General features: G+C 26.8%; 2 protein-coding genes and 1 long non-coding RNA gene across 4 annotated transcripts in view; 1 reads left to right on the forward strand and 2 right to left on the reverse strand.

Moving 5' to 3' along the window:
• LOC100209044 (cysteine and glycine-rich protein 2) overlaps positions 1-11670 on the forward strand; it is an 87782-nt gene that overhangs the window by 38865 nt on the left and 37247 nt on the right. The gene's annotated exons all lie outside the window — the stretch shown is intronic.
• Positions 2347-4377, reverse strand: LOC100211216 (uncharacterized). Its single transcript, XM_065812206.1, has 3 exons — positions 4101-4377; positions 3858-3929; positions 2347-3259 (listed from the first exon to the last, which is right to left on the reverse strand). Exons 1-3 carry the CDS (start codon positions 4173-4175, stop codon positions 2399-2401), a joined length of 1008 nt encoding a protein of 335 aa, XP_065668278.1. The 5' UTR covers positions 4176-4377; the 3' UTR covers positions 2347-2398.
• LOC136089137 (uncharacterized) overlaps positions 11621-11670 on the reverse strand; it is a 3398-nt gene continuing 3348 nt past the window's right edge. The window contains exon 3 of the long non-coding RNA XR_010642807.1: positions 11621-11670. This exon is cut by the window's right edge and continues 92 nt beyond it. This is a non-coding gene — a long non-coding RNA (uncharacterized LOC136089137).

Here is an 11670-nt window from a genome sequence, read left to right on the forward strand (position 1 = left end):
TTTATTACAACTTTTTTCAAAAAAAGAAATTGTTCCCATACTTCGAATAAATCGACTTAGTCGATTTCAAAAGTGTATTAGTAGATTTTAGTCGGCTTAAGAAAATTTAATAGTCGATTTAGTCGACAGTCGAATTATTTAATAGTCGTAACAACACTACTAATAAGTTAAGGTATGCTAAAAAGTTAATCAACTAATTTTTAACTACTAAAACTAGCTTTAACTCTCATCACAAAATTGTATACAAACAATAATACAAGATTGCCACTATGATTTTCAAAGTTTTTCCTGAGTAAAGAACGTTTTCCCCTGAGTTGAACTTTTAAGTTCACTGAGTTTTGCTTGACTTTTCTATATTCTTTCCGGTCTATCAACGAGATTATTATTACTTTTACTTAAACACAATCCTTATTATCTTAACACGATCATTTGACAAACTTTTACAATACCTACATCTTGCAAACTTATTATTATGTATAAAGGGTGTCCAAAAATTAACGCAAGATTTGAATTAAATAAGAAACACAGTTTTTATTCTTTTGATTTTAACTTTTTTATTGAATCATAAAGTACATATGATAGGGTTCTTTATGGAACAACACATTGTGCAAATGGTCTCCATGGCTTTCCACACACATACGCACTCGCTTGTCGAAATTTTTTATGACTGTTCTGCATAAATGTGGCCGAATTTCGTTGATGAATTGTTAATTATCCTCCTTTAAAGCACACAAAGTTGTGGCTTTATTGGCCTGTGATTTTAAATAACTCCATAAAAAGTAATCTAATGGTGTTAAGTCACACGATCTAAGGGGTCAATTCTGATCACTGAAGCACACGACCGGGAAATGTCTCATGCAGCAATTATTTCACGGGCATTATGGCATGTGGCACGGTTTGTTGAAACCACATATCGGCTACATCAATATCAGCTAATTTCGGCAAAAAGAACTGGATTATCATGTCGCGATATCCACCACCAGTAACAATGCCTGCTTGACCAGTCTTATTTTAAAAATGTATGGTCCATTTATGCCTTCAGCCCAAAATCCACACTAAACAGTAACGCGTTTCGGATGCATTTGTTTTTCGACAGCACATGTGGGTTTTCAGAACCCCAAAATAGCCATTTTTTGCAATTAACATCAAACATTACCCATCAAAGTGAATGTGCTTCGTCGCTTAGGATGATTTTGCTCAAAAAATTAGCTACCATTTGTTAATCAGGCTTCAGATATTGACAATTTGAATGACTTGTTTTTGGACAACCAGTGTTTGGCGTCTCCAACGGATCCTGTCTCTTGAAATTTTTCATTAATTTTTTTCAGTTGACGAAGTTATAACACAAGCTTCCACTAATTTTGAATATTGTTCAATAATGAAGACATGTTATTATATCGTGCAACGCTCCATTTTTACTAACCCTAAACTGTCAGCTGTCGATTTGTTTTTGTTTTTTTTAGGGTTGTCAACACTTTACTACATAAATGGCGGCAAGTTAGATCTTGCGTTAATTTTGGGACACCCTATATTAGCAAGATATTTTTGAAAAAAAAAATTTGTGCAAAATTTTTTTTTTGAAATTTTAATTATCGTTTAATTTTATAAAATTTTTAAAAAACCCTTGAGTTTTCCCGGGGATTCATGCTATTTCCAGGTATTCCAAGTTGAGTGGCAACCCTGTAATAATAGGGATGGTTTAGAGAATTCATTAAAAACTTGTCTATTCAAATTTTTATTTTAAATATTTTCTATTTTAAAAGCTTATTTTAAAGCTTCGTGAAAATAAACTTTAAAAAAAAAATTAATAGAAAAGAAAATTTATGACAAAAGTTTGACAAATGTCATCTTGAATTTACGAAATAAAACGGAACGAAATAAACTAAAGCATTATCTTAAAAAGCTGTTCCTACTTGAATAATTTAAGACATATGCATATTTTATTGCAAATAATAACGTTTTTGATAAATTACGTTTAAATTTAAAATCTTTAACGATTAAAAAAAGTTCTTTTAACGAAAAAAGCGAATTATATTCATTCCATAGCATTAAATTAGGGTACATTAATTATTCGCTATTTCAAACAGTATTTAGATTGCCAGTAAAAGATTTACTCAACAAAAGAAAATACAACTTCGTGATAATTACTGATGTGATAAAAATTAAATTTGTTTGCTTTTATTGTAGAAATAAAAAAATAGAATATATAAAATTAAAATATTTATTTATTTATTCTTGAGGCAACTTAAATAAGGAAAATCATAAAGTTCAAAGATGTTCTAGAATTTCTATGTAGAATTAATTAAATATCATTAAATTTTTTTTAGAAAAAAATCAAATAAATCATTTAACGACATAAACATAGTTAAATAAATAAATTATTATCTAAAATAAAAGACTAGAGTTCTCTAAGAATATGGGCATCTACAGTTCTTTTAAGGTAAAGTGTACGCACTATAAAATCTTTTAATTGACTAGAGGAGTGAAAAGGACTCCAAATTTTTATCATTGAAAAGTTCACAATAAATACTAAAAGAATTCCTCCTAATGCATCAACAGCATAATGGTGGTTAGAATACATAGCTGCCCATGATATCCATATCATGTGAAACCATGCAAACCTTTTACTGATCCATGGCTCATTTACTAGTATAATTGCAGGCCAAGCTACATGTAGAGACGGGAAAGCACCAAATTTTAGAGGCGAAGCAGAATATATTCCATGGAAAATATTATGACCTAATAGTGCATCTAAGCGATGAAAACCAGCTTCATTGGAAATAGATTTAATAAAGTGGCCTTCATTATCAAACACAGCACTATCGACAAACCAAGGAGGAGCAGTAGGAAAAATTAACTGTATGATTATTGTTACTAAGTTGACCCATCCTGCACACCAGAGAAATGAAAAAATATATTTTCTACGACTTTCAGCAATTAATAAATATATTAAAAACAAAGCTGGTAATGGGAAATGGATAAGATACGGTATTGCAGCTAAAAAATCTAAAACAGGGGATGCAAAGTTTGACAAAAATCGGTGAGGATAGAAATGAAATATCAAATACTCTAACCAAGGTAGAAATGTAATATTTGGTTTGCGCAATTCTTCCAATCCTGTCAATACACGAAATCGCATATAGTTACTATAAAGAATTAGATACATCAAATACGGAGATATGGCTAAAAGAGATGACTTCAGTGGTAATGCCTTTCGTATTTCTCGTGGAATCTCTTCCAACAGTAAATTTAGCTCAGTCTACAAATAAATATCATAACAGCACAAATAATAAATATACTTTTAAACATAGTGTATGCATGTATGTATGTATGTATGTATGTATGTATGTATGTATGTATGTATGTAAGTATGTATGCATGTATGTGTAAATATACATTTACCTTTAAAAAAAATTGTAAAAAACAAATATTTACATTGTAGGTACAAGAAGAAAAATGGGTTTTATCACCAAGCCAATAAAATTATAACAAAACAAATGTCTGATAACCATGCATTTTTACTGTAACTGGAATTTATTTCTATGTTCATGGAAACATATAAGTAAATTCTATTTACAGCAAAAAATTGCATTTAACAATATAAGCAACTTTAATATAAATAACATATAAATAAACTGTAATATAAAATAGAGTTTAACTTAAAAAAATTAAGTTAAACTTTAAAAAGATAAACTATAGAAACCTAGTTTTATTTTAATAATACCATCAATATTATCAACAATATTAAATTTAAAAAATAGTTAAACCCAGTGCTATTAGCCTTGTATTGTGAACTTGAATAATTGTACTCTTGCAACATTATTTGGTATACTAACTTAATATAAAATTTTACTCACTTGTTTTTCCGATACATACAAATGAAATGCCTCTCTTAGATTACTAGCAAATTGATTCCAAGATGTAACAACCTTTAAATATAATTATAATTATAATTATAATTATGTATATATATATATATATATATATATATATATATATATATATATATATATATATATATATATATATATATATATATATATTAAATAATAACAAATTAAGTAATAATTGATAATAAAATTGTTAAAAAAATTAACAACCCTTCCAGCTTTTCCTTGCATCTTGTTTTTCTTTGCTTCTTTAAAAACTTGAGTAGGTAGAAACACAGGAGACATTTTAAAAATAAGTTAATAATAATAAGCTATTTAATCTAAATTTATAGCAGAACAGGTTTTGTTGTTGTTGAAGCCTTAAGTGCAAAGAGTAAGAAAGAACAAAGGCCACAGCCTTTAAGACATTTTTATTAACAGCCTGTTATTTAAATTTTACAAGGTGATAAACATGTACGGTCAGCGGTAGAGTAGATGAATTAATGTCTGCTAGTAATCGAGCTTAAAACGTTCGTAATCTTCTGTATTCATGGCGACATATTAATGTCAAAATTTCAATTGCTTTAAACTGTTAGATTAGTCACAGCAAGAAAAAAATGAAGTTAAAATAGATCTTAGTCTTTTTTTTGCAACATAAATATTAACTTTACAGAAATATAAATAAACGCTGCTAATTTTGTTAACACCTACACGATTTTATTAAAAAAAAATTAGTGTAAATGACGTAAATGATAACCTTACTTTGTTATTTTCATGATTAATTTTGTCATTTTTAACTCACATTTTAAAAATACTTTAAAACTTTTGTTCTACGTCAATCTTTACAATATTAATAAATTAAAAACTTAGCATTCTTCGTAAAAACGTCAAAAAAAAACCAAGGTATTGTGTTGTACAGGAAGCATTTTTTTTTTGGTTTTCATTATTTACATGTCGTGATTTACATGTAATATAAACATATAAACTTGGAATCTGGAACAAGATTGTATCGATCTTGTCGCCAGAACCATATAAAAATTACAATATAAATATAAAATAATACAAGTAGTTTATAACAAAATAACAATCCAAAACATTTGAAATAATAAATGGTTAAAATAATATCTCAAAAATATTTCAATATATTATCCGTTGAAAAAATAATATTTTTTAACTTATTTTTAAAAACAAAAAAAAAGATAGATGAATCAAAATTAGGCTGGACAATTTTATTCCAGAGATAAGGTGCTCGATAATCTATACAAAATTGATTAAACTTTGTTTGACAAAAGGGTTCTTTTAAATAGTTTTTATTTCGCAAACTATATTTATTCTTTACTTTAAAGGTAAAAATGCAAATGTAAATACTCAACAAACTTGGAATGCTATTAAAGAAATAATTGGACAAAACAACTATAAAAATAACGCTCTGCCAAAAAAACTTTTAAACGACGGTGAATCAATTTATGATAAAGCACTAATAGCTGAAGAATTTAACAGTTTCTTCATTAATGTTAGCTCTAATTTAGCATAAAGTAGTCCTTTAACTTCTTCAACATTTGATTTTTATCTAGAAAATTCTAATAAAAAAATGAATGAGTATTTAAGTCTGGAGATGAGTCAGAACCTTCTAACTACAAGCAAAATCTGTTTTATCATGTTTCTCGAAATTGCTTGAACGTATAGTGTACAATAGGCTGTATAATCATTTAACTGAAAACAACATGTTATACAGTAAGCAATTTGGTTTTAAAAAACAACATTCAACAGATCACGCAATAGTAGAGTTAGTTAATCACTTATCTAATGCTTTTACAGAAGACTGTTTTACGTTAGGAGTTTTCATTGATCTGTCGAAAGCGTATGATACGGTAAATCTATCCATTCTAATAAAAAAACTGGAATATTACGGACTAAAGGATTCAAACTTGCTCTGGTTTGAAAATTACCTTTCAAACAAAAAACAATATGTACAATTTGAAAATTTAGAAACGACCAAAAAAACTGTAAATTGCAGAGTCCCACAGGGTTCCACAGGGATACTTGGACCTTTACTTCCAAATTGCGGAGTCCCACAGAGTCCCACAGGGATACTTGGACCTTTACTTTTTTTACTATACATAAATGATTTGTCTTTAACATCAAACCTATTAAATTTTAATTTATTCGCAGATGACTCGAATCTTTTTTATTTTCACAAAAATATTGAAACACTTTTTACAGTAGTAAATGAAGAATTAAATAAAGTAAAGAATGATTTATATGCAACAAATTGTCTTTGAATATTCAAAAAACTAAATTTTCTCTTTTCCACAAACCAAGCAAAACAAAAGAAATACCACTTACTCTGTCCAATCTTTTGATGAATAAAATTAACATCAAAAGGCAAATATCTGTAAATTTTTTAGGTGTGAACTTTGATGAAAATCTATCTTGGAAAGTTCATATAAATTCTATAGAAAATAAATCTCAAAAAACATTGTCATGATCTATAGAGTTAAGCCACTCTTAAATTTTAAATCCTTAAAAATTTTATACTTTTCCTTTATACATAGTTACTTAACTTACGGCAACAACATGTGGGCAAGTACTAATCACACTAAGCTAAAAAAACTTTATAGCAAGCAAAAACATGCTATTAGAATCATATTTTGAGCTGGTAGAGTGATTCCATGTGAACTTCTTTTACCTATAATTGGTGCCCTGAATAGTTTCAAACTTAATATCCATCTTGTTCAACAATTCATGTATAAAACAAAATATGGACTGTCCCCCAAAATATTTGAAATTTATTTTAAAGAAATACATCATAAATATCCCAGTTAACCAGCCCAACTGGATCCCAGCTGAGATTGAGCTGGGATTGATGGGATTGGGTTCGAACTGGGATTTGTTCTGGGTGCCAGATGGGTCCCATATGGTGTGAAAATAATGCCGCAAATAAAATCTGGGTTTTTACTGGGATCGGCATGGGCTTCCGTAAAATGGTTTGCGGCTGGTTTGAATTGATGGAAGCGTGTATTTTCTAATCAAAGCTGTTTTTCTGGCATCGTTTTTATTAAAAAGTTTTGTTGAAATAAAATTACAAGATTCTTTTAAAATGTCATATGCAGTAAGAATTTGGATCAAATATACACAGGAACTTCATTTGGTTTTTTTATTGTATTTTTGTAAAAAAAATATTTACATAATATGTAAATAAATTTAAAACTGATATGTAACATATCAGTTTTAAATTTATATTAAAAGTGTAAATATGAAGAAAAAAAAACGTAGCATTCTCTTAAACTTCTTAAATGCTGTAAATTTCATAGCCATGAATAAGTTTAAGAGTATGTCAACGTTTACTTTTTTACAGACTTGTAAAATGTTTTTTTATGTGATAGACAAATGTTGAAAATTTTTCAAATTAGTTTATATGGTTGACTTACAGTTATGGCTTAATCACTAAATTACGAAAACAAAATAAACTAATGTTAGTGTGTTTCGTTTTTAATTATCTTTTTCAAGCAAATCTCAATGTCACTTTACAAAATATGGTAAGGTTTTACTAAGTAACACTGTCATAGTTAAACTTTACATGTTATTTACCAATACATAAATATTTTACGTTTTTCTTTAAGTTATATAATTTATAATATATTACTTATATTATAAATACTGTAACTGATATTATAAGTTATAATATAAGGTCTTATATGAAAAACTGTTTAAATTATATTGTAAATTAATTGTAAATAATAGTAAGTAATAACAAAAAATATTAGGTGTTTTTCAGTTTAACTTTATTTTTTTGTACTAATAAAATATTTATATTATAAATATAAATATAATATTATCACGTTTTCTTTGAAAATATTTGCAGTAACAGTAAACCTAATCCAATAACTGACTATTTGAAAGACTTTGTTGCAGAATGGAAATATCTAGAAAAGTCACCATTTGAGGATAATAAAGGTCATAAGTTTATCGTAAAACTAGATGCAGTAATATGCGATGCCCCTGCAAGAGCATTTTTAAAGGTATGAAATCTCATACTGCATATTATAGCTGTGAGTGATGTTTACAAAAAGGTAAATGGTTTGGAAAAATTATTCTTCCTAATTTTTCAGCTCCACTTAGAACTCACAAAAGTTTTCATATACAAGCAGATAAAAAGCATCACATTGATAAATTGATATTTAGATTGATTTTTAGATTTATCATTTGGAATGGTTTCATCTTTTCCACTTGATTATATGAATTTAGTATGCTTAGGAGTAGTTAGAAGAATGATTAATCAATGGGTGCATGGGAGTAAAAAAAAATCAAAGTTTATCAAAAACATCATTAACAACTTTTTCTGAAAAACTAGTTTTATTTAAACATCATTTACCAAAAGAAATTTCACGCAAACCTCGCTCAATATGGAAATTTAAATGCTGGAAAGCTACTGAATTATGTCAGTTTCTGTTATATACAGTATACCGGACCAGTATAATACTGGTCCGGTATTTTTAAAAGGTACCTTGTTAAATGATGTTTATTTAAACTTCTTGGATTTATCTGTTGCTATACGAACTCTTTTGAGTCCATCACTTTGTGAAAATTATCTTGATTATGTTAAAAGTAGAAGATTAAAAAAGCTTGTGCAATGACCTCAGTTTTTGTGCTTTCAAATTGTGAGAAATATCTTTGAATACATTTGAATCAAGGTCAGTTCCCATACCATATCGTCACTGTTTGCAATATAGACAGTTTAATAGTGCTAAGTTTTTTGCTTTGATTAATGATTGTTTTAAAGTAAACATAAAAGTTGGTGTTATAAGAAATTTTTTACAAGTTCCAAATAGTGAATGCAATGAAGCCTATATTGTTTTTTAAAAATATGAATTTTTACAACCATTTTTTACAAATCCAATGAACTCTGACTTGGCTTCAATTTTTTTTGCAGAGAAGGTATCCTGTTTTAATAAAATATTCTTGATTGCCGATTTAGATTGTAAATATGTAAAGTTACCATTTAAAAATGGATTTGTAATTGTTCCTCATATGCATCTATACTAACTTTAATAAAATTTTATGATATTTCTTTACTTGCTTTTTTTATATATTCTTATTTATTGCATTCTACTGTACCTTTTTTTTCATTACATTCCAGGTACCCAGAAGAAAATAACTGGGTTCGAGTCCGGGTACCCGGCAACGAGTCCATTTTTAAAAAAGTGGTATAAAATCTTGAAAAATCTCTAGGGTTACATTATTTTCACAAAATAATGTTGATTAATTTGCGCTAATTAAGTTTGCCTAATATATCAAATTTCTTAATATTAAATAATAATTAATAGGTTGTTAATGTTTGGAATCACTTGCCGTCTTTAACTTTTTAAAAATCTTGATGATTAATGCAAAAATCATCAAGAGCTTTAAAATGAAATCACACAAAAAAATGGTTATTGACTCCATAACACTCTTAGACTTATATCAAAAAGTTTATCGGTTAAAGTTAAAACTTAGAAATCCTGTTAATAATATTTCAACACAATTTAAAGTACCACTTAAACATATAGCTACAGTATTTAAGGTAATTGTTATTAAAATTTTCTTTCATGATACCCGGTGCCGGGTACTGCAGAATTACCGGGTCCCCAGGTCTGAACCGGGTACCAGGCACATTTAGTCAAGTCTTACTGGCCTCTAAAAAATTCAGAAAGTTTTTCTAGGGCAAAAAGTAAGTGTTTAGAGGCAGAGTTAAATTGGCCTACTTATACTGCATGAATTTTTGCTACTGCTGGTAACTGTTTTTTATTTTTATAATTATATAAATTTTATTTTGCATGCCTTATACATATGGTTAAAAAATAAAGTTGTATTGTGATATAAATATTTTTTTAAGTTATTAGTATTTAAATTTTAATCATGTCATTTCACATTAAAACTGAGTTAAGTCTATAAAAGTCATTCCAAGTCAAGACAAACATTAATATTAAAAAATAATGTTGTTTTAGATTCACTTCTCGAGGCTTGTCAGAAAGCAATATTGGCTGAAGACACTTCGAACCTTGAAGTTGAAAATAACAAAAAACAAAAAAGGTGAGTTCCATAAAATTTTGTTTGTGTAGTCTACAAAAACTGTACTAAATATTCTTGAGGAACATAGCAGTTAGAAATAGTAAATAAGCAGAAAGTTTGCTTCCTGCCTCCTTGATCTTACAAAGAGAGAACATAGTAGTAGTCAAATAAAAGTTAGTTCTTTTGTAACTAACAGTTGTCTTGTCAACCTGCTAACCTAACAGACTACTTCTTTTTGATAATTCCTGTCTTTTGAGACTTACGAACTTGCAATACCATAGTACCATATCTTTATATATATATGCTATGTTTTATATATATGATATATTTATATGCAGCAGTGTCTACTCAAATAATTTATAAGTTTCTTTAAATAATTTATAAAATATTTAGAATAAATGTTTTAAAAGCTGATAAAAGCGACACAAGCGAAGTTGACTCTGATAGCAGTGAAGAGTTTATTGAACAGTAACCTTTTGCATATATATATATATATATATATATATATATATATATATATATATATATATATATATATATATATATATATATATATATATATATATATATATATATATATATATATATATATATATATATATATATAGTTTATGTCAGCTTCCAGAAGATATAAATTATTTTCTAACTAATTTTAGACTTTTTGTGTAGATTAAAGTGATAGCTGAAATTGGTGGATTTGATCTTTGCAATTTTATAAAACGATCAATGAAATTTCTTCTTGGCAACAATCTCTCTAGAAAGTTAAATCTTACTGGACAAAATCAAAAGCAACCATTTAAAACATTAAATTTATGTGAAGTTCTGTTTAGTCACTAAACAGAACTTCACATAAATTAATAATAACACTTGCTAATAAACACATAAATTTTATTTTATTATATATATATATATATATATATATATATATATATATATATATATATATATATATATATATATATATATATATATATATATATATATATAGGATATATGGAAAACTCAGGGAAAACGTAGGTAATATAAAAAGCTAAACTCAGGGAAAAAACATTATTTACTAAGGGAAAGCTCAGGGAAAACTCAGGGAAAAACTTTTAAAATTATAGTGGCAACCCTGTTAGTGAGCCTATATATATATATATATATATATATATATATATATATATATATATATATATATATATATATATATATATATATATATATATATATATGTGTGTGTGTGTGTGTGTGTGTGTATGTATATATGTTTAGTGAGTCTATATATATATATATATATATATGTGTGTGTGTATGTATATATGTTTAGTGAGTCTATATATATATATATATATATATATGTGTGTGTATGTATATATGTTTAGTGAGTCTATATATATATATATATATATATATATATATATATATATATATATATATATATATATATATATATATATATATATATATATTGATTTTGACCATTTCAGGGTTTAAAATACAAAATTTTGACCAAATTTTGACCAAAATCAGATTTTGACCATTTCAGGGTCAAAATCAAAACAATGAAAGAGGGCAAGCTAAATTTTACAATGTATTACAATGCATATATATATATAATATATATATGCATATAATATGCATATATATATATATATATATATATGCAACCCGTAATACGGGTTATGAGTTATTAAATCATTAATAACAATAAAAACACATTAATAACTTGATATATTATCTAAAATATTAAACACAAATTTATCTATAA

This window comes from Hydra vulgaris, chromosome 12 (assembly GCF_038396675.1).
Source record: "Hydra vulgaris chromosome 12, alternate assembly HydraT2T_AEP".
Classification (NCBI taxonomy): Eukaryota; Metazoa; Cnidaria; class Hydrozoa; order Anthoathecata; family Hydridae; genus Hydra; species Hydra vulgaris.

Excerpts from the sequence above, each read along its gene's own strand:
- LOC100211216 (XM_065812206.1), bottom strand. The coding sequence starts at position 4,175 with ATGTCTCCTGTGTTTCTACCTACTCAAGTTTTTAAAGAAGCAAAGAAA. Across the intron at positions 3,930-4,100 it reads TGCAAGGAAAAGCTGGAAGG|GTTGTTACATCTTGGAATCA; the intron begins GTTGTTAATTTT and ends TTATATTTAAAG. Across the intron at positions 3,260-3,857 it reads TGTATGTATCGGAAAAACAA|ACTGAGCTAAATTTACTGTT; the intron begins GTGAGTAAAATT and ends ATTTATTTGTAG.